The sequence below is a fragment of the Taudactylus pleione genome, unplaced genomic scaffold (genome assembly GCF_031769625.1).
Source record: "Taudactylus pleione unplaced genomic scaffold, aTauple2 ptg000313l, whole genome shotgun sequence".
NCBI lineage: Eukaryota > Metazoa > Chordata > Amphibia > Anura > Myobatrachidae > Taudactylus > Taudactylus pleione.
In genome coordinates, this window is record NW_028284714.1 from 3,608,588 (window position 1) to 3,630,473 (window position 21,886).

Consider the following 21,886-nt stretch of genomic DNA (forward strand, 5'->3'; position numbering starts at 1 on the left):
TCAGTGCTGTAATACAAAGATTTTGACTGCTGTCAGGAAGATTCTCTGAGCCTGAGAGTCCAGGAAGGCTCCCAGATGTACCATTTTTTTGAGAAGGGGTCAGGGAAGACTTTCGTTTTTAACAGCCAACCATGCGTTTGTTAAAAATGTAATGGTTACTTGTAGATGGCGGTGAAGAATTTCTGGGGAGCTTGCTAATAGCAAGAGATCACCCAAGTATGGGAGCAGTGTGATCCCTTGACAACGAAGATAAGCTGCCATAACTGCCATGATCTTGGTAAAGATCCGAGGAGCTGTAGAAAGCCCAAAAGGTAGTGCTAGAAATTGGTAATGTTGCTGTAGGACAGCAAACCGGAGATACTGCTGATGAGATGGCGATATAGGTACATGTAGGTAAGCATCCTAAATGTCCAGACACACCATAAAGTCCCCAGGCTCCATAGCCAGGACAATAGAGCGTAGGGTTTCCATACAAAACCTGGGCACCCCGATAAACTTGTTCAGACTTGAGGTTGAGGATAGCCCGATGAGACCTGTTGGGCTTTTGACCCAAGAAAAGGGTAGAATAATTGCCATTCCCTCTCTGTGATGAATTTGAATTAGTACCCCCGAGAGCAATAAGGACTGAATGGCCTTCTGGAGGAGCAGGGCTTTGCTTGGGTCCGATGGAGGTCCTGTGCAAAAGAACTGCTGCTGGGGCCGCCTCAGGAATGAGAGGGAGTATCCCTGGTTAAGAAACCACTTCTCTTACCTAGGCGGCTGAGGTGGTCTGACGCCAGAACTGGGGGAACTGGAGAAGTTGGCCTCCCACCCTGGGAGCCCCCCAGGGAGAGGCCCACCCCATCAGGCTGAAGGCTTGTCCTCAGATTTGGTAGGTGGACGTCTAGTAGCCCAGGCCTGTTGTTTGGTCCTAGGCTTGGAGGCCTTAGTGGATGCCAACTGCCATGGAAAGGACTGACCTTTAGCTTTTCCTTGGGGACAAATGGACCTAAAAGGATGACTCAAGGCTTCGTAGTAGATGCAAAGGGCAAGAATGCAGTCTTGGAAGCTGCCAAGGTAGTCACAATATTGTAAAATTTTGGGCCAAACAGGATCTCCCCATAATAAGGCAGAGACTCCAAAGCCTTTTTAGAGTCCGAATCAATACAGCGGGGCTACCACAGAAGTAGCAGATGCCTTGGAAGCTAGGAGGCTAGTATCCAAAGCCGCCTCCCCTAAATAGGCTGCATCTCTCATGTGAGATATGTAGGACAGCTGTTCCTTGGAAGCATCAGAGGGAAATGTATCTTCTAGGGGCTCTGCCTAACTCTCGTTGGCTTTTGCCACCCAGGCCGTAGCCCTGGGTGGCAAAATAGCTCCTGTAAGAGGAAATATGTATGCCACACTCTGTGGTAGATCTGAGCAGAGGCTTGCTTACGTGCTCTGAGCATACTCTGGACCACAGAGCTAGAGAATCCTTTGTACCTCAGGAGGGATGTCTCAAGACGCCGTCAAAGACAGACGACCCAGGTCCGGGTAAAAGGCAAGGACCCTGAGAAAACAGGTCCGGACATTGAAGCAACAGAAACGGAGTGTCGATGGAGAGACTCCGAAGATCTGAGTACCAATGAGGTCTGGGCCAAGCTGGAGCCACCAGCAGGATAGTGCCTCCGTCTTGTTTGAACTTCCGAAGAACTTGAGGAAGAAGGGAGACTGGAGAGAATAGGTACGCAAACTGAAAAGCCCACTTCACTGACAATGCGTCTATGAAGGTTGCCTTGGCATCCCTTGTTCTGGACCTGTACACCATCAGTTTGTGAATGTGTCAGGAAGCCATGAGGTCCACCTCTGGTTGGCCCCATCTGTTCACTAGGAGTTGAAAAACCTCTGGGTGAAGAGACCATTCCTCGGAATGCACATCGCGACGGTTAAGGAAGTCTGCTTCCCAATTGAGAACTCCCGGAATGAACACCGCAGAGATGGCCAGGAGGTGACCCTTGGCCCATGTCAGAATGCATGACACTCCTGTCATATCTGCCCGACTTCGAGTAAGTCACTGTTGTGGCATTGTCGGACTGTACCTGTACAGGTTTTCCTTGAAGTATGTCCTGTGCCAGTATGGAAGCCCTCTAGACAGCTCGAATTTCCAATATGTTGATCGGGAGGGTTGATTCGACCGATGTCCAACGGCCCTGGAAGGAGTGTTGACCGGTCACTGCGCCCCAGCCCTGGAGACTGGCGTCCGTTGTTAGGAGTACCCAGTCCGGCATCCAAAAGGGGCAACCCTTGAATTAGATGAGATGTCTCAAAAAAAACCCTTCCATTGGCCTGGGCTAATAAACAGCAAGTGATTCCTTTGTGGGGCACTCTTTTATGATTAATTTATTGATTGATACAACTGATTGTTGCAAATGAATATAATTAAACTTTTAATCAATTTCCTCCTTAATAGATTGGGATACTCAGTCACCCATCATCGAACACATAAAATCATAAACACCAAATCAGACATATTTAAACAGTGTGTAATTAGGCATGTAAGATTTAGCTTGTGGTGAACATACTTTATCATAACAATATATCTCCTAAACTGATCCTTTTCTATAGTGATGACACTTGCAACCAACATACAAATGAATTTAAACATTTCCAATGTGATACTTCTTAATGATAAATAAATTAGCAAGTGTAGTACATCCACAGGAGACAGGTATACTTAAGGAATAGTTTACTAATAATGTACTTTTGAGAAAGTTATATGCTGACAGTATAGAGAAACATACAGACAGGCAGAGCTAGCATAAGTCACATACAATGCAGAAATACAATAGAACTGCAGAATGGCATTACAATCAACTACACAGATTCTGTGGTTAGAGACTCAACGTCTGGTAGGCTATAGCGCTACATAACCTGACTCCAGGGTGAGGTATGTAGGGGGACCGGAGGTAAGACTGCTAATCCTCGCCTTACCCATTCCCTTGGGCCCCGGGATGAGGTCTGGGTCCGTCCGCGGGGCCGGCTAGCAAGGTCCCCGGGATGCCTGCTTAAATCCCCAGCAGCAGCTGGCAGTGCGAAGCCCGGAGGGGTGACGGAGCGGGAGCACAGATGTCCTGTGGACAGTCTGCTGCTACCCGCTCAGTAGAAAAACTACAAAAAATTAATAAAGTCATAAAAATAAAGCTATCTGGGCTGCCTAAGCAACCCACTGCAAACTGGTGACCAGACTCCAGCCGGGCACAGATGAAACAGAGTTGCCTCTGGCTCAGGGTATAGGGGAATGGACCGATGCATCCTGGGAGCTGAAAACTTTAACTGCGTGGTGCCCGGTCCTCAACCACCACCTAAACCCCCAAAGCTCTCCCTGTGGAGCCCTGAAGAAGAATAGTCATATAGTTCTGTAAAAGTTTACCTTGACTAAAAATCATTGGGATTATATGTATAAATATGATTTGGGAGATTTTGGTTTTAAATCACCATATGTATAAATATGAGGACAGATTTTGGTTTTAAATCACCTTTCATGTGCTAATGTACAATACTTTTGCTGGAGAGTGTATAAGGAAATGGATATTGAAATCCTATAAAAAAGGACATGGTTTCATGGAATAAATAAAAAAAAAAAAATGCTGAAAACATCGCAGATGAAAAAACGGAGAATGAATGGCATATGCATATTAAAAACTGCGATGCATATATAACATATGGTCTTTCACTAGGTGGTGAACATGGATTGAACATTAACTGAAGTACAATAACTCCTCAAATAATGGCAGAGTGGACTGAACATGTGAAGACTGTTCTTAACAATTTTAGCCCATGCCTTCACATTATCATTCTTTACTGTTATATGCAAAAAACAACTGAGAATTATAAGACAGATAAACAGGTTTTATTACAAAAAGAAAAAAAAAATGTGATTGACAAGGAATGAAAAGAAAAAGGACATTGAGTGTGCTCAGAACTTGAACTCTTTGTATTTTTTGCCTCCTGAACGAGAGTCCTGCGGTTGTCCCTTCCTTTTCTTTTGCTGTGCAAACAAGGTGAAGAACAAAAATAACATTAGAATTGAATAAAGGACAATGGTTTGAGGAATTCACATATCTTAGAAAAAAACCTTAACAGAAAGTATCAGTGGTTACAGAAAATGTAACCACGAGAGAAAAGACACAATGACCTCCAGAGGAGACAAAACTGGAAAGGACTTCCAATTAGCTGACCATATATTAGGTGGCCCAATAAACATAATGCTAAGTAATGATTAAAATAACGATGAGTAAATTTGCTCATTACAGGAGATGGCTTATACTGGAAATACAAACCTTCTGCTTGGCTGCATGTTCAGCTACCATGTCACTGAAGTCCTCTTTTTGTACTTGTTCCTGCGCTTCCCGGACTCGTTCTTCATATTTCTGTGTCATGGCAGATGGATCCATTTCAAGCTCTTCAGGTGCCAGCGCTACCTCTACACCTTGTGGCTCTGAGGCTGCACCTCTACGGGACAGTGCCTGAGGAGGGAGGGAGAAGTTTACAAGACTTAAAAAAATTGATTCATTCTATGTCAATGCCTACAGAGCATCTTAACGACTAAATTATATGATTGTAAACAATGATTTAACAGATGGCTTCAAGACTGCAGATTTTTTATCTAATCCCAGAACAGTTTAGTGGTAGACAAAACGGAGATGATAGCTCCTACACTGACGTTACAGGAAACATTTCTGCTGTGCTTTATTGACACAGTTGGTAATAAAAAGGAAGCAACATGATCAGAGATGAGATTTGCAGTTTCCTTCTTGCCTGCATTCCCTTCCTCACATCACGACAGCAGGTGTCACAGGAGTCCACGACCTCACTTAAACCAATCACATGTGTGGATAGGTCATTGACCTCCACAAGAACAACTCACTAATCTCTTGTTACAGGTGGTTTTAGCTCTACCTACTTCAAAACTGAGGACAGTTCAGACAAGCAGGGACGGGAGGTTTAATAGAAAAATCTGCTCCGTCTATGGTGAAATGTAGCTTAGGAGTGTTCGAAGGCTCACACTTCCACATCTCAAACCACAGATTTACATGACCATATTAAACAGCTCTACTTTTTATGTCCCACTGTTTCTCAACAGTCTATTGTATGCACCATTTCACTGCCTCTCGCTCACTTCCCAACTCACCGTGGACATCTCATAGATGTGAGTGGATCCCATTATGGCACCGCCAACAGTAGCTGTCCTCTTCTCTGGAAGCACAGTAAAGAGCAGCGGTGTCTCTGTACTGTAGAACATAAAATAAAAAAACAAGTGGAAATGAAATATATATATATATATATATGTAGAGAGGACAACATTGATGTATGCGGAATATACCCAGGATTGTGCAGAAGTGACAAAATGAAAAACAATAATAGGAAGCAATGTGTGTGCGGAAGATATTATGTCACAGCTGAATCATCCTTCTCTGATCTAAAGATGTACTTGGTACTAGTATCACAACTGCATGGGTTTTTTTTTTTTTTTTAGATCTCTGTTGCAGTCAGTCGTCATTAAGTAATGGAAAGAACAGTTCAGTAACTGGAGAAGCGCAGATCAATGCCAGTCTATGGACTAGCCAAACATTTTGTGTAAAATACTGAATATAAGCCATCTCTGTTTTCTATATTATACCCATGTACATGGTTTTGAATGAGCGACTTATTAACATTATTTTATCTGTTGCACTATGAGGTGGTTTTCTTTCTTATCACTGACATGCTTCATGTCTATGAGCAATGATGACAGACGACATACAATTAGATAAGTCTTGTAAGTGTTCCATATGGATGGAAGCAAATTCATGACATTGGGGAGGGAGATGAGACTACTTGGGCATATGAACATTTCTCTTACCCATCCATGGCCTCTTCATTCTTTTTCTTTCGCAACTCAATAAGTTCTGGTGTTTCCATGCCAGCAGGAACAGAGGAAAACCCTCCTGGGGTAATTAGACCACTGGAATGGAGTAAAGGACATTAATAAATAATAAATGAAAAGACTCTTGAAAAAGCAACAGACTAATAAAATAATTATTGTACAATTTGAGTGTTAAAAAAAAGAAACCCAAAAGGACAAAATTATTCTTCGTTCCTAATCTATTATATGACAAATGATCTGTGATCTAATACCACTTACCTATCAGCAGGTGTAATGAATCCAGTCTCATCTGGTTTATCTTCATCACTCTCATCTTCTTCTTCCTCGGAGGAAGATTCATCATCAGACAATTCCAGCTCTCCCCAAGGGGTCCTGTCTATATCTTCTTCTTCGTTCTTACTCTATAAAGAGACAGAACATCCATAAAGATGTATAAAACGTTGGATTCACATTTCCAACAAAAAAAGACAGAGGACAAATAATGTCCTCCTACAGCATTGTAGGGGAGAACTAGAGCGCAAACAGTTGGATTCCACAGGTAATTTGCTCAGTAGGGATGTAAAAAAAAAAAGTTTACGTTTACCGTATAAATTACTTTACAAGTCTACCACCATTTATGAACTACACTGTATAGTGTATTTTGTCTAGCTCAGGGCAGGCTGTTTACCCCTGGCAACAGTCTTATTGTTACTGCAGGCAATGTCCTAGAAATGTCTCTCAAATGACGCAATGCAGAGAAAAACGACTTTCTGGTCCATGGTGGACAATCCCTGGCAAACGGGGAAACATCAAAATAGGAGAAGCTAATTAAAGACCATTTGTGCTGAATTGAAGGCCCTCCCCCAACTGTCTGCATTGGTCACTCGTTCCACATAGAGGACCAGAAGAACTGCATTTATAGGTCCACAAGAAAGGCAAACTAAAATGTGTAATATAATAATAGAACACCACTTTACCTGAAAATCAGAGGCATTTGTCCCAAAAACATCTCCATAAAGGGGTTTTCCCATTTCATCTACTGGTGGCTTTCCCCAGCCACCTGCATGATATCCAAACGAACAGCCCTAAAAATAATGAAATAAAAAGTAAATAAAAGGTGTGAAGGAGAGTAGGCACTGCAAGTAATGGTATCAGACAACATCTATGATCATGGTTTGTAAGGATGTGGTTCTAGCAATAAAGAGGGGTTTGAAGATAGAAAGTTACAGTAGAAGGAAGGAATGAGTCTTATTTCAAGGCCTTACCTCAGGAATTGGAGAATTCAGACCAGGGATTTTAAGATTGGGATATGAAGGGGGTGGCCCATATCTCTGCATTGCAATTAGCCACGGAGGGGGCACCTTATGAGAGTTCTGCAAAGGATAAACACAAAAACTAGTCAAGCATGAAATCAACTCATACACATGCAGATATACATGGATAACATAAGGCACATATGCAACTTACATATTCAACACCTTCGCAACACAAAAGTTACCTTTGCACGTGGACATCTGCTAAACCCAACTATTGTTTAACAGGTGAATAGAGAAGACGGATACATTAATCATTGATCTCTATGTACAGTGCACATAGCTATTTCACCAAAGCACATGCTCGAATTGCTTTGGTCATCTGGATGCACTGAACTAGTGCACTGGAGTTTTTAATTAAAATGTCCTCTAAACGTATATGGGCAAAGGAGAAATGTACAACATATTTTATGTGCATTGCTATGCTCCTGCCAACCATTACAGTAATAGGCAAACTCACCAGTCCCACAGGCATTCCCAAAGTTATCCTCAACTCATCAGATAAGTCACCTGGCTTCTTCTCCTTCAAACGGGTTTCAAATTCTTTTCCCTAGTATCAGATAGAAAAAGGAAAAAATGGTTCACGTTTTGCTGCTTTTATAGAATAAGCAGTAAATAGGAAAATCAATATGACTGATCAATAATATATATATAATAATTCATATCGGAGTTTTTACCTGCGTTAAAGTATCGGGCGCGCGCCCGCTTATCCCCGTATTCAATATAAAATTAAAGAAAACGGGAGCCTCCGAAGTTGGATTTGCGTAAAGGTACGAATTTTTCCTTAAAAAAATTGTAAGACCCCCCTAAAATTGTAAAAACATGGGGGATCACTATGGGTACTCCCGTTTTAGCCTTTAAATGAAAGTCGGGGATTTAAATAGCCGCAGCAGGAGTTTTTTCCCGACATTGAAGAAGTGTTGCAGAAGAGCACTTAGGTTTTTTTTTTCGTTTTTTTAAGTGGTCCCATCAAATTTGGGGTACATGAAAATGGGTACTAGCATATTTTGATGTCCCTAAAGTAAGTTTTTAAAAATTCTGCATTTGTGCACCTGCCGCTATAATTCTATTCTAGAAAACACCTGCCACATACATGCAGAATAGCCCTGAACCTATTTCCCTATTTTGAAACAATTTTTTCCCATATTTTTTTTTCCACCCCAATTTTTAAATTAATTTTTTGGGGTGTCCCTATTTTTTTATTTTTTTGACAGTTTTTTTTTTTAAAAGTAATTCCCAGGGGTGCAGGCTATTTTTTTTAAGCCTGCTCCCCTAAACCCCAATTCTGCACTTTTTTTCGACACCTATTCAATGGTGAAAAGTTATCCCCGTTTTTGATCAAAGACTTTTCGAACCTGCGATAAGTCTTTGAAATTGAATACGGTGTAAAAGTCAAACCTGCAATAATGACGTCAAAAGTGCGATATTAACGCAAAAACTATGTTTTCGCTCCCATATTGAATACCCCTAATAGTGTACTAACGAGATTTTTTTTTTTTTTTAATCTATGCATTTTCTAAGGGCTTAAAAAGGTAAGGCGACAAATACCATTGTAGAAGGTGGTGGGATCTGTGCTATTTGTACTTCTGTTAAATCCTTTTCTCTGAATCTACTGGGGGGAACTGGGACCATTGGGGTTTAAAAGCTCAGCCAGAAGTCTGGACTCTCTTATGCAAAGTCCTACTTCTACATCCTCTAATCCAGTTCTCGGGACTCACTAATGGCCCTCATATATCTACAGACGGCTCGTGGGATCCTGAGATGGGATCGGAAACCCCGACCGATGCCAATCATGATCATATTTTGAGGATGATCGGCAAATCAGTGAAATACAACATGTTTATTTCACCGATCCTGCAATGCCGTGTTGCAGGATGGCAACATTCAGCGATCCGTCGGCACTGTATGGGCCCTTTAACAGTGCATGTTTCCAGGTCTCCTCACATTAGATATACCCCTTTCCCACTGCTGCAATAACACAAATTATTGCCTGGTCTACCCGTGTCAAGTAACCGGGGAATCTGACACTAGTCGCTACCCGGGTTGAACACGGGAAGGACCCGGTTAACTGTGCAGTGTAAACGAGTCACAATGACCCAAGTAATGCCTCAAACTAGAGGAATGGTTGGCTTCAGTAGCGCTTGGAGATGATGTCATCTCTAAGTGACCACTGTAACGCCAAAAGGGTCCGGTGTGAATGGCTGGACCAGGGAAATAACCCGGGTCCAGCCGCTGATGATCAGTGTCCCGGGTTGGACCTGGGGTTTTGGTGGAAAAGGGGTATTATTTTCTTAACATTTCACAGGAGATAACAGAATTAAACAAGTGGAAAAACAATGGACTCAGGGCCTGATTCAGAGCAGGACGCTATTTGCGCTCACTCGTTCAGAAAAAGGGGCCGGCTATTTAAATTGAGCGCTCGCTCTTTGCGGTCTGTTGACGCCTCTATGTCTGAGCGAGCAAACGAAACATGCGCTCGCTATTTTGTAAAGACGCCCCCTGGCCGTTCGCATCATACGTCATCTCCGCTATTTATTAGATTAATCGAGTACATCGAAAGGTGTCTGAACTGCTCACAGTGCTTGTGGTCGGATTTTCCTACCGCAATCATGCGAACAGTTCAGGCTAAGAAACAACCAAGTGACGTGGTCGATGACGCTGCTTTGTTAATTATGCACACCCTTAAAACGCCCGTTTTGACCGTTTGGCACACCTGCGTTCGGATCACCACTCCCCGTTTTCAAGCACCTTCCCGTTACCACCCACAAACGCCTCATCCTGTCACTCAAATTAGCAGGCACTCGCTGTTTTGCGAGCGCTCGATTTCCGACCGCAATGACTGGTTGGTGCATGCGCATTATGACCCATACGCATGCGCAGTTGTGCGAACATCGCTCGGAGCGAACGAGCGGCTCTGAATCAGGCCCTCTGTCAGCATTCAACATTGTAGGTGAGATTTACAGTGTAAAAGGGTCGTTTGCCCTGTGCCTCGAATGGATTCAGACAAAATGATTTACAGTAATATAAAGGCAAATTAAGTATTTTTGGAATTACAGATGAGTCAATTTCTCTAACACGGCCTTTCTTGGGATGTAGAGAATGCTTTCGAACTAGTAGGAACTCAATATAAAACTAAAGCTTTGCTTGCAGTTTGTCTTTTCACCTCTACACCCTTCACGTTCAACCGGAGGTCAAGATACAGACTAACAAAACACATAAGACAGAATACAAGAAGCAAAACATAAATAGATTGAAGGTGGTGAGAATGCAGCGTACCCCAAATAGAGTCAGAGAAAATAATTTTCTGGCAAGTCAGAAAATCCTCTTTTCTCATTCATAAATGTTTTAGTTTTACACTGAGCGTGTAACAAGGTTAGCACTGTTCCTCAAAGTATGAATGAGAAAATACTGCGTGCTCTATCATTCTCTTGGGGGACGTCCCAAAGTTGTCAATAAAAGGTTGATACACCCAGAAGTTACCGAGTATCACACCTTCCGTCCAAACTAGCATCTATCTCCATACATTCACTAACTTTTAAAGATTGTGTTTGTAGGTCCAGAGGACCAGGAGGCTGTATAACAGTTCTGTAGCAGAGGCTACATGCCACACTGCCTCGTAGGGACTCTCTAGAATTTGCCCTCACATTCTAGGAGAAGTACAACTGTTAAATTATTGAAGCAATCTATCTAAGCAACCTCTCATGTGGGAATCATAGCGGATGAAAATGTCATCCAGTTTGCAAAACCCTAGAGTCCTATTAACAATGGCCCTCAGGGTGCAGACAACATCCAACAAGGGACTTCAAGTTGGAATCACAGCATATGAGATAAGTGGATGGGATCTGTGATCTTTGAACTTCTGTTTGTTATAAAAAAAAAAAAAAAAAAAAAAAACTTTTGCATGTAGAACAGTTCGGTCTTCATGAAAAATGATATATGGAGACCTAAGAGACAAAGGACTAGATTCAGACCCGCTCGCATGCAGCCAGCCGATTGTTTGCATTCTGCGCATGCATCGTAGTGCGCGTGCGCGAACCAGTGCGAGAGATCTGGAAGCGTTCAGCCCGGCAGAATGAGTGACAGGTGAAGCAGTTTGTGGGTGGTGGCAGGGGCTGGCTGCTAAAACGGGGGAGTGGAGGTGCGAATGCAGGCGTGCCTGAGCATCTCTACTCCATTTCAGAGGCACTCATAACTAAGAGGCAGCGTCGTAGTACATGTCATTTGGCTGAAATTCACACTGAAGCGCTCACAGTGCTTGCGGCAGTGTATGGTCCACCACAAGTGCTGCGATCGCATCCGATGGTACTCTATGTTACCGATGGTTGCATACACTTCCTGAAGATGACATGCTGGTGGGCATCTGCAAACACAAAGTGATTGCACGCTAAGACATAGTGGGCATGCTATTGCCTAGCCGTGCGATCGCCTGCTTTGCTGAATTTGTAAAACACATCTAACGAACGAATCTAGCGAGCGGGTCTGAATCAGGTCCAAAGCTCCTTAGCTCCCATAGTCTCGATTAACAGATATCCAAAACAAAGGTGGTCTTCCAGGTTACTAAATTCAACTGCACCGAAATTAAGGGTTTGAAAATAAGGATGTTGTAAAGCGGTTGATAAAAAGATTGTCTTAATTGATATAGCCTACATACAAACTTTCAGAGTAATAAAAAGTAAGAAAGTAATCTCCTTAAGCAATCAAGACAACAGTCTCTTCCTAAGAGGAGTAAGGGGATGGGAATACTTGGATTTTGACACACAAAGAAATTACATTACTGGTCTATTTCTTTTGCATGTGTGCCAGAGAGAACATCTCTGAACATTTTAGCTCTCAGAGTTAGATATTATATAGTCACAATACATAGAGCTTGTATCTTCAATCTGCTGATCAATACATGAGATAAGGAGGAGTGGTTTCCTCCCATCTCCTGTTTGCCACAGCAGATCGGTAGAGAAAGCACCTACCGCAAAGTTACTATTGCAGCAATGCTGCTTCCTTCTATGCCACTCCACTGGTTCATCTGCCTGTTCTCAGCAAACAAATAAATGGCAAAGCTATAGTAACTACCCAGTGTCCGCTTCCTCTTTCAGAAAAAAATCTTATGTTTGGAAAACAAGTTCGTTCCTGCCTAATCTTAACATTTGTAGGTGGACATGGGTTAAAAAAAAAAAATAAATAAAACGTAAAACCCAGTGCGTGGTCACCACCGATTTCAGCATTGTATTGTGGTCCAGCCGCCTGGGTTCTTGTAATGTTATCTAGTCAGTCTGAATAACAAATTTGGTCACCATTTGTCAGACTGCCCATATAAGATGGCTGCCTATAAAAGAAAAAAAAAAAAAAAAGTGTCATTGCTGTTTTCAGTTACATGCTCCTCACCTCATAGTACAGGTCTCCATGGATGGTCAGTTTTGGCTTGCTTTGCCATTTGAAGAATGCATCATGGAGCTTCTGGTAGTCTATGTCAATTTTTCCCATCTTGGGCCGGACCTTCTCTCTCATTTTGGACTTCATGGTCTTTTGTTCCTCCTGTAGTTTGAAGAAATAATAAATTTAATGAGGATATATTACAGGTAAATCCTATGTAATAATAGAACAATCACAAAACTTTATTTGTAAGAATTTATGCACTATTGCTGAAGGAATGGGTATGAAGTCCCGGCAGCACAATAGCCGCCGCTTCATATCCCGCTGCCGGCAGCCCGAAGAGAGATCCCGACAGGGCAGGTAAGTACCCTATCCCTACCCCCTCTAACCATCCCTTTGTGGGGCCTAACCCTAACCTCCTTCCGGGGGTGCCTAACCCCCACCCCCTTACCGCACCCTAAACTTACTGTCCCAGGAGGGGTGCCTAACCTGAACCTCCCCCCCAAAACCTAACCCCGCTATGCTCCCTAAACCTAAGGGTGCCCCGGACTTATCTCGTTCAAGCTGGCGTCCCTCGGCATGTCGGCATCGGGATTAAGATAGCCGTCAGTATTTCTACGCCTATCTTAAGTCCCTTGTCGGGATTTCCTTGTCGGTATGGAAACCAACAGGATCTCGGCTGCCGGTCTCATAACTACATCCCTGATGATGGGACAGTGTAAAAATATAACGATTTATCCAATATAGAAGGGAATACCAAGGTTTGCATCATGGTCTTAAAACTGGCTTTACAATCGTTAAAAGAGAGGAACATTTTCCAAATTGGCTGCAAAAACAGAGTACCAACACAAAGGTTGGGGGGTGGTTTCGTTAAAATGACCTTTTGAATAGATTTTCCAAAAAGTTCAATACAAACTGTTAGGGGTAAATTTACTAAAGTGAGAGTTTTTAGAAGTGAGTTTTAAAAGTGATGTTGCCCATAGCAACCGATCAGATTCTATTTAACCTTTAACTAGCACCTTCTAGATGATAATAGCTAAAATCTGATCGGTTGCTATGGGCAACATCACTTTTAAAACTCACTTCTAAAAACTCTCACTTTAGTAAATTTATCCCTTAGTGTCCACCTCAAGGCAAACTCAGAATCAACCGAGATATACAATTATTCACAATGTTCATTTTATTTCCATCCTTACCTTTTCTTGAAGTGCTTCCCTCATTTCCTGGATGCCTGTCCTTTTAATAAAGTCTGGGAGCTGGAAGGGTGGTTTCTCAATTCCCCTCTTGCCCTGTAGGTATTTGCGTTTGAAGCACCAGTGACGGGGAACAGGTACAGAATTCCTGGTCCCTTTCAAGTGTACAAGGAGTTTGGGGTCTTGCGCAGTGACGTCATGCATCTCCACCACATCTGGACGCGATACCAGCTGAGCAGAGAGAGGCGAGTAGGATAATGCAATGTAATTAATCATGGTTGCCTTCCAGATACTGGCTCAACTCATGTGTTTTCATCAATCAACTTCTTATTTCAGCCACTCATTCAATTCACACCTGTTTGGAAAGATTCCCACTTCTGTCAAGACTCTTCTTACTATCCAAATTCAGCGCAGTACGTAACTATTCAACTTATCCATGCCATTGTTTATGCTTCTGCCCACACCCATGCAAAACTACATCCACCATTCTTTCATCCTTTCTCTCAGTCAACTCCTACATTGTTACCTGTTTCAGTTCTGCCACCGTGAACCTATTCATTCTCCGCAACTTTTTCTTAGACAGTTTAGGTGCATCGTTCCTTTTATCCTGTAAACAGATGAGTGATTATAGAGAACAAGAGTACACAAAGGATGCACTGGAAACAACGGGGAGTAAAGTATATGTGATAATTGAAGGTCAGTAACAATATAAGTATAAAAAGAAAATACACAGAATACAAATCTCTGGCAGAAAAATCCTGTAAATGAGAATAAACATAATTGGTGAAAATAAGTACAGAGAGTATATTGGAAGCCCAGACTCCATGTTCCATTCTAACCTCATCATCACTGTCGCTGTCACTATCCATTAGCTCTTCCTCAAACCGTTTCCTGGGGGCAACAGGCTCCACTTTCTCCACTTTTTCCGGCTCTTTTTCTTTTTCTCGTTTTACATCGTCTGTCAGCTGCAAATTAACAAACAAATACAATATGTTGAATGGAAAGTTCTGCTAAACGCAATGACAATGAGCAGGTCTGTTCACAAATCATCTCATATTCTTATAATCATACTTTATTTAAATGGCGCCACAAGAACTAAGTTACTTACAGTACAGAACATAGTAGGACATGGAAACGTTTTATATACATTGATATAGGAGTCTGCAGGGGGCGGACAGATAGACAGACACACATGGCACAGAAGAGAGAGACAGGATGAGATCTGGTAGTCTTTGAGAGCCCAACTGAAGTTTTGTAGAGGTGGAGAGTCTGATAGGAAGAGGAAGTGAGTTCCAGAGAAAAGAAGCAGCACAGGCAAAGTCTCAGAGGCGAGAGTTGAAGGAAGTAATCAGTTGTGTGGAAAAGCGGCACTCATTTGTGGAGTGAAGTGGGCGGGTGGGAATGTAAATGGGGATGTCAGGTCTGAAACGGAAATAGGAGAGTATTATGTCAGGGCTTTATAAATAAGAGTGAGGAGTTTGAATTGGGTTTTGAAGGGGAGCCAGACATTTGGAGAGGAAGATTAGGAGGGTAACAGCACTCAGGACAGATTGGAGTGGAGAGAGGTGGAAGTCAGGGAGGCCAAATAAGAGGAGGCTACAGTTGTCCAATTTGGAGACGACCAGTAAGTGGACGAGGGTCTTTATTGCCTCCAGGGTGATAATGGTTCTGATCCTGGAGATATTTCTGCGATAGAAACGGCAGGACCGTGAAAGGTACTGAATGTGTGGTTTGAAGGAGAGGGAGGAGTCAAGGATAACTCCAAGACAGCGCACTTGCCGGCTAGAGGAGATGGTGGCGCTATTAATAAATAGTAAAATTGTGGAAGGTGAGGTAATTCAGGAGGGTTGGAAGATTATCAGCTCAGTCTTAGGTGTATATTTACTAAAGGGAGTGTTTTTAGAAGTGGAGATGTTGCCCATAGCAACCAGATTCTAGCTATTATCTTCTAGAAGGTGCTGGTCAAATGTTTAAGTAGAATCTGATTGCTTGCTATGGGAAACATCTCCATATCTAAAAACTCTAGCTTTAGTAAATAAACTCCTTAGTCATGTTAAAGTGTAAGAAAGCGCTGGCACATCCAAGAGGAAATGGCAGAAAGACAGTTGGAAATGCGAGTGAGGAGAGAGGGTGAGAGATTAGGGGAGGAGAGGTAAATCTGGGTGTAACCAGCATAGAGATGATAATGGAGGCCAAAAGAGCCAATTAGCTCACCTAAAGAGGATGTATAAAGGGAGAATAGGAGAGGAGCAAGAACAGAACCTTGTTAGAGGAAGTGGGGGAGAGGTGGAGTCATGTAAGGAGACAGCTATAACGCTTCCTGCTTCGCCTCTTTACCGAGGCGAAGCAGGAAGTACTAACGATGAGATGTATGAAAAAATTAATCGGCCGGAGCGGGGGAGTGATAACTCCTCCCTCCGGCGATCCCCGCTAGAGCTCCCAGAGCATCAGCTTGTCTCAGTTCCGGCCAGATCCACTGAGCATGCACGGGATCTTTCAAGTATCGCGCCCTGGAGCATACAGCACCCACAGCAGGGACAGCACTGTGGGGAAAGGGCATCGCCAGGCTGTAGCTGTTGATAGTGACAGCTGCAGCGGGCGGAGCGGTCAGGCGAACTGACCCTTCATACATAGCCCAGGCTATCGGCACTGCTATCTTGTAGATAGCAGCGCCGATAATGACAGGGGCACATAGAATCCCAGTCATTCACCACCCGGCCCCCCCAATTATACATAGGGGAAAAGTGGCATCGGCGCTTAATACATCTCCCACTGTAAGAGGTAGGATAGCCAGGAAAGGGCAATGTTACGCAGACCAAGCACATCATCATCATTTGTAGATTGCCACAGTTCTCTATAGGGCCAGTCAGTTAAAAACATACACAATACAAACCACACATAGGGCCTGATTCAGAGTTAGCAATACAGTAAAGAAAGAGCAAGTAACTGTGCATCTTGGTCAAAACCATGCTGCACTGCAGGTGGGGCAGATTTAATATGTGCAGAGAGGTTTAGATGTTGTGGGTGTGGGGAGGGGGGTCCAAACTGAAATGTAAATTGCAGTGTAAAAATAAAGCTGTCCAGAATTTGTGGGCTACATGCAAAGGCAACCAGTATTTACCCTACATGCAGATAAAATGTATGTAATTGCCCCCCTTGCATTGCAACATGGTTTATCCAGGTACACTGTTACTTGCTCTATCTAACTCTATTCCCAACTCTGTATCAGGCAGTTTAGACTAGGTTGATGAAGGAAGAGTAGACGTGAGACAAAGGACAGAAAGGGCCCTATGCATGCGAGTTTATAATGTGCAAACACATCCTTTTACACTAAGACCACGTCCATCTTTTATCACCTTATTTATACAGTTAAGAACACAAAAACTATCCAAACACAAGTACCCTGTGAGTAAGCTCTGCCACGGACTTTACCTTAACACCCGCTGCAGATGCTGGCATATTACTGGAGCTTACTGTGCTCAGCAACACAGAGCCAACACAGAACATACAGTGCATATGACTTGGCCCATTGCTGGAGTACATTGGGACTGATACCTAATGGCTATTAAAGTGTCTGCTCAGCAGACTACACGGATACAGTAGCAGACCTACTTAATCAACATCAGCCATGAAGAGGTGCCTCTTATCATATAATTTTTTTTTCTCTTTTTCCCAGGACTGTGAGTATATGGAATTCCATTGATACACTGAATATATGCACAATGCATTTCTAAATCCACTTTATTGGAACTTTAAAACATCTGTGCATTAGCACTACTGTAACATTGTATTGTAGCTTTTTATGTGACACATTGTTGTTTTATTTTTTTTGTACGCATTTATTAGAATGTGGACACATTAGTGTCATAGGATTTTGTGCCAATTCAGTACAGTATTTGAGTCATAGTGAGGAATTTCTTTCCTCTTTTATATGGATATGTCCTAATGTCATTTTTAGATTGTATTTTATTTATAGCGATATCGTGATTAAAATGGGATATTTTATTATCTGAATGTTTTGTGTCCTTTAGCGCCACCTTATACATTTTTGGTTACAAGTACCCTGCATATCTGAAAACAGTGACAAATTAGTTGTTGTACATTAACATAGTATTAGTCAATGCCCAGATATAGAACTTTCATCCATAAAGTAGAATCCAAGTAACATCCAGGTTTCACATCAGCCACACTGACTGTACCATACCGTCATGTTTTAGGATACAGATTGACATTAACACCTAAACCATTCACACTGTTCCAAAGACAAACTACTTAACCATCACACACAGATGACAAACAAATCACCTTAAATGCCTGAAAGATCCTTTTGAAGAAAATGAAGTTAGGATCGTAGATGTCTGGCTCCTCTGTCACATATTCTATCTCCACTTTCCCTCCCATTGTGTCAGCCTCTGCTGCCTCATTCAGCTCATCTGCCACCACAGGGGGGGTGGTGGTAGCTGCTCTTCTGCGTGTTCTTTTCTTACGGTTTCTTCTCCTGCGACTTTTCTGTGAGAAAAAGAACAGCTTAGAAGTATAGGATATACGACTTTTCTGTGAGAAAAAGAACAGCTTAGAAGTATATAATATACTTTTGACTTTTTTTGTGGCAAACTATAAAAACAAATGTGACTAAACTTAGGCGGACAATACAGTTCCCAAATGTATAAATAAAAGAGTACCAGCAGTGGGATTACATTTATATGAGCCAATGACTCGGAGATGACTTCTAACATTTTTGTAGTCTACACTACACTGGGGATCTGCATTCAGTAGAATATACTCCTATTTATGGGAGCTTTACTTTTATATAGACTAAACCATTCTTACACAGCTCTGTGCATATAATTTATCAGGTACAGTTTTATCTGTCCAATCTGAGCTTACAAACTTTTTTTTACTGACAAAACAAAAATATGAAGAAAAAAAAAATAGGATAGAGAGATATATAGATATATATCTCTATCCTATTTTTTTTTTTTATATATATATATATATATATATATATATATCTCCTAACACAGCAATAAATACGCTTTTTATTGATTGGTGTTAAATGAAAACAAAAGCCATTTTTATTAATACCACACCCAATAGTGGTATTTTAGATATAATTCATTAATACATAATGGTTTATTTCCATGACCTTGTGCTTGGTTTAATAAATTCTTAAAATAGTTTTTTTTATTATTATTATTATTACAGATCCCATAATCCTAATTCGATAGTTATTAAAAAAAAAAAAATAAGAAGTTTGATTACACAAAGGCCACTTCCCTAAATTCCTGTCCTATGGTATCCTCATACCTCCTTCTTTTGTCCAGTGATCTCCTCTTCAGTCTCGGATGCCGTATATGCCTGTCGAGGATCATAATCATAATCTTCATCTTCTAAAATGTTAAAGTGGAACTTTTAAGTATAAGTTTTTCATGTTAAAACAATGGGACAAAAACATATTTTCCTCTCAGTATAGAAAACAGTGTCCAGTGAAATAATGTAGCCGAAGAATGTGGAGTAGGTCCATTAAGAAACTATAAGGCAAGGGGCATTGTCAAAATTAAATGAAAACTGAAAGACTCGAACTGCTATATCATTTTAGGTACAGTAAAGCTGTGTAAACACATAGGGGTCAATCCAATAAGATGCAAATTTATTTCTTGATAATCGCAGACTTCACATCGAAGCGTGCTCCTGAGAATTCTCCAAACCAATTAAAAATGCCTATTCGCACTACTCGTAGCGGAGGGGTGCGAATTGACTGCCAAATGAGATTTGAGAGAAGTGCATGAAAAAGTGGAGAGACCATCCTGGACTCCCCAAAATGGATAATTTTGTTAGCAGGACCCTATAGAAGGCTGTTTGTGGGCATTATGAAGGTACTGTAGGTTTTTAAATGGTGGCAAAAGGCTGATGATTTTTTTTTTTTTTTAAATGCAAGAAAATTATTAAAAAAAAAAAAAAGTAGAAAAAAAGGTGATTTTTGGGGTACTTTGAGGGCACCTTGAAAAAAAAAAAAAAAAATACAATATTTTCTTAATTTAAAAAAATGTTAATTAAACTTGGGGTGCCTAAACGAATGAAAAGTTGATTTTGGAGTACTTTGAAGACAATTTACAAAAAATTACATGTCATTATTGGACTAATTAAGCTAATTGGAAACTTCCAATTGCCTAATTAGTCATTAGGAGGGGGTGTCCAAGGAGTTCAGCACAGTGTCCCAACAATTTAACCTTAAAATAAAGATTTTAAAGATCCCACAAAATTTCAAAGCATAATGGAAGAGTGGGGACTGTTTAGTCGACCATCTTAATTTGAAAGCTGTTAAAGACAAAACACTGACAAGAAATTATAACATACAAGCATTTGTATCAAAACTATTACTGTTATTGTCTTTTTTATTTTATAACAGAGGCTTCGCAACACGTACCCTGCTTGCAAGCGTTTATGATCTACAAAGCTATTGGTGGACACACTGAGCACGAGGGAACAGAGTAGTGCAGAGGCTCCCTGATTCCAAGTGGTAAGGAGTCAGTGAAGTGACTAGCAGAGAGGGCTGCAGCATCATGACAGAAAAAAAAGGAGAGGGGGGGTTGCAGAATTAAGGATAGATTAAAGAGGAGCGAGGCAGGAGATGGAAATGCCAGAGAGAAGTATAATACTGTAGTCAAGTCGAGAGATGAGAGCGTGAATAACAAGAGATATGGTAAGAACTTACCTTTGTTATCTCTGTTTCTACGAAGTCCATAGGGTCCACAGGGTTGACCTTGGGGTATAGGTTGGGAACCAAATCCGGGCACCACGCAGTTAAAGCTTTTAGCTCCCAGGATGCACTTGGGTCCACTCTCCCTATAACCCCGCCCCCCAGCCAGAGGCACCTCAGATTGTAAGTAGCCAAAGGCCGGAGGAGGAGAGAAAAAGAGAGAGAAAACTGGAACACTCTAGAACCATACTCACAGAAAAGGAGACGGGAAGCCGGTGACCAGTAACACAGCCCATATGAAGCCAGGTGCGTCAGGGCGGGCGCCCTGTGGACCCTATGGACTTCGTAGAAACAGAGATAACAAAGGTAAGTTCTTACCATATCTCTTCTTTTCTACTTCAGGGTCCATAGGGGGTCCACAGGGTTGACCTTGGGGATGTCCCAAAGCAGTTCAACCAAGGGTGGGGACGCTCCTGTGCTGAGAGGAGAATCCGTCGCCAAAAAGGAAGCATCCTGAGAGGCAAAGGAAACCAATGCCTAGAACCTTAAAAAGGTATGGACAGAAGACCACGTGGACACCTAGTAAGGCAAAACAGCCGAGGCGCCACGACGAGCCGCCCACGAGGGTTACACGGCCCGAGAAAAAAACAAGCCTCAACGACAGAAATGCCCACCCATGGGTAGGCCCCTGAGGAAGACATACGAGGCCATCCAGTCAACATTTCATTATAGGCCGGCCATCGTTTCCTGTTAAAACCAGAAACCGCAGACCACCAATAAGGAGTCTGCTTACCATAAGGAACTTGAACGGATCACATAAAGCCAAAGAGGCCGGACCACAGTCCATGAGGCCACAACAGCCGAGAGGACTGGGAACTGAATGGCCATACCATAAGTTCCAGAATAATATGGAACCTAAAAACCACTTTAAGAAGAAACACAGGGCGAGAGCAACTCACACCCTGACATGATGCCCTCCAGAAGAGGGAGCCACATGAGAACGCTCCCCATTCAGACACTCTCCTGGTTGATTTAAACACCCTGAGAGAGAGAGAGAGAGAGCTTAAACAATAGACCATGTAATGGCTATCACAACCAGCGGTTCCATTGACTGTCCCCGGAGGGAACAAAGAACCACTACTAACTCCCCAGGAGTCCCTAGGGAGGACAAGTGGAGACATAATCCAGAAAACACTCCAAAGGATGAACTGGATACCAGAGCGGAGCAATTCCATATCTTAACCATACCGACAGTGTAGAGATCCGCACTGTCAGGAAGGCCAGGCCAAGGGTGAAACCCAAGCCAGCTGGAAGGAATGCCAGAATATCTGGAAATCCTGGACACCGGAGGATCGTATCGACAGGTACGATACCATAAGAATTATGTATGCCACAGTCCGTGGCAGATCCCAGCAAAGTCTGGCCTATCTGCTCTAAACATCTCAAT

The 21,886-nt window shown here is 42.3% G+C and overlaps 1 protein-coding gene across 1 annotated transcript in view; it reads right to left on the reverse strand.

Annotated features, from left to right (window-relative positions):
• Positions 1 to 3,849: 3,849 nt before the first annotated feature.
• Positions 3,850 to 21,886, reverse strand: part of SF3B2 (splicing factor 3b subunit 2) — a 41,144-nt gene continuing 23,107 nt past the window's right edge. The window contains exons 8-21 of the mRNA XM_088442520.1: positions 19,047 to 19,129; positions 18,045 to 18,248; positions 14,579 to 14,704; positions 14,266 to 14,346; positions 13,743 to 13,970; positions 12,559 to 12,708; positions 7,640 to 7,729; positions 7,132 to 7,239; positions 6,844 to 6,951; positions 6,146 to 6,288; positions 5,864 to 5,965; positions 5,153 to 5,252; positions 4,302 to 4,487; positions 3,850 to 4,009 (exon numbers count right to left, since the gene is read on the reverse strand). Of these exons, the coding sequence (XP_088298646.1) occupies positions 3,938 to 4,009; positions 4,302 to 4,487; positions 5,153 to 5,252; positions 5,864 to 5,965; positions 6,146 to 6,288; positions 6,844 to 6,951; positions 7,132 to 7,239; positions 7,640 to 7,729; positions 12,559 to 12,708; positions 13,743 to 13,970; positions 14,266 to 14,346; positions 14,579 to 14,704; positions 18,045 to 18,248; positions 19,047 to 19,129 (1,781 nt within the window). The 3' untranslated portion in view covers positions 3,850 to 3,937. The remainder of the gene's footprint in view (positions 4,010 to 4,301; positions 4,488 to 5,152; positions 5,253 to 5,863; positions 5,966 to 6,145; positions 6,289 to 6,843; positions 6,952 to 7,131; positions 7,240 to 7,639; positions 7,730 to 12,558; positions 12,709 to 13,742; positions 13,971 to 14,265; positions 14,347 to 14,578; positions 14,705 to 18,044; positions 18,249 to 19,046; positions 19,130 to 21,886) is intronic.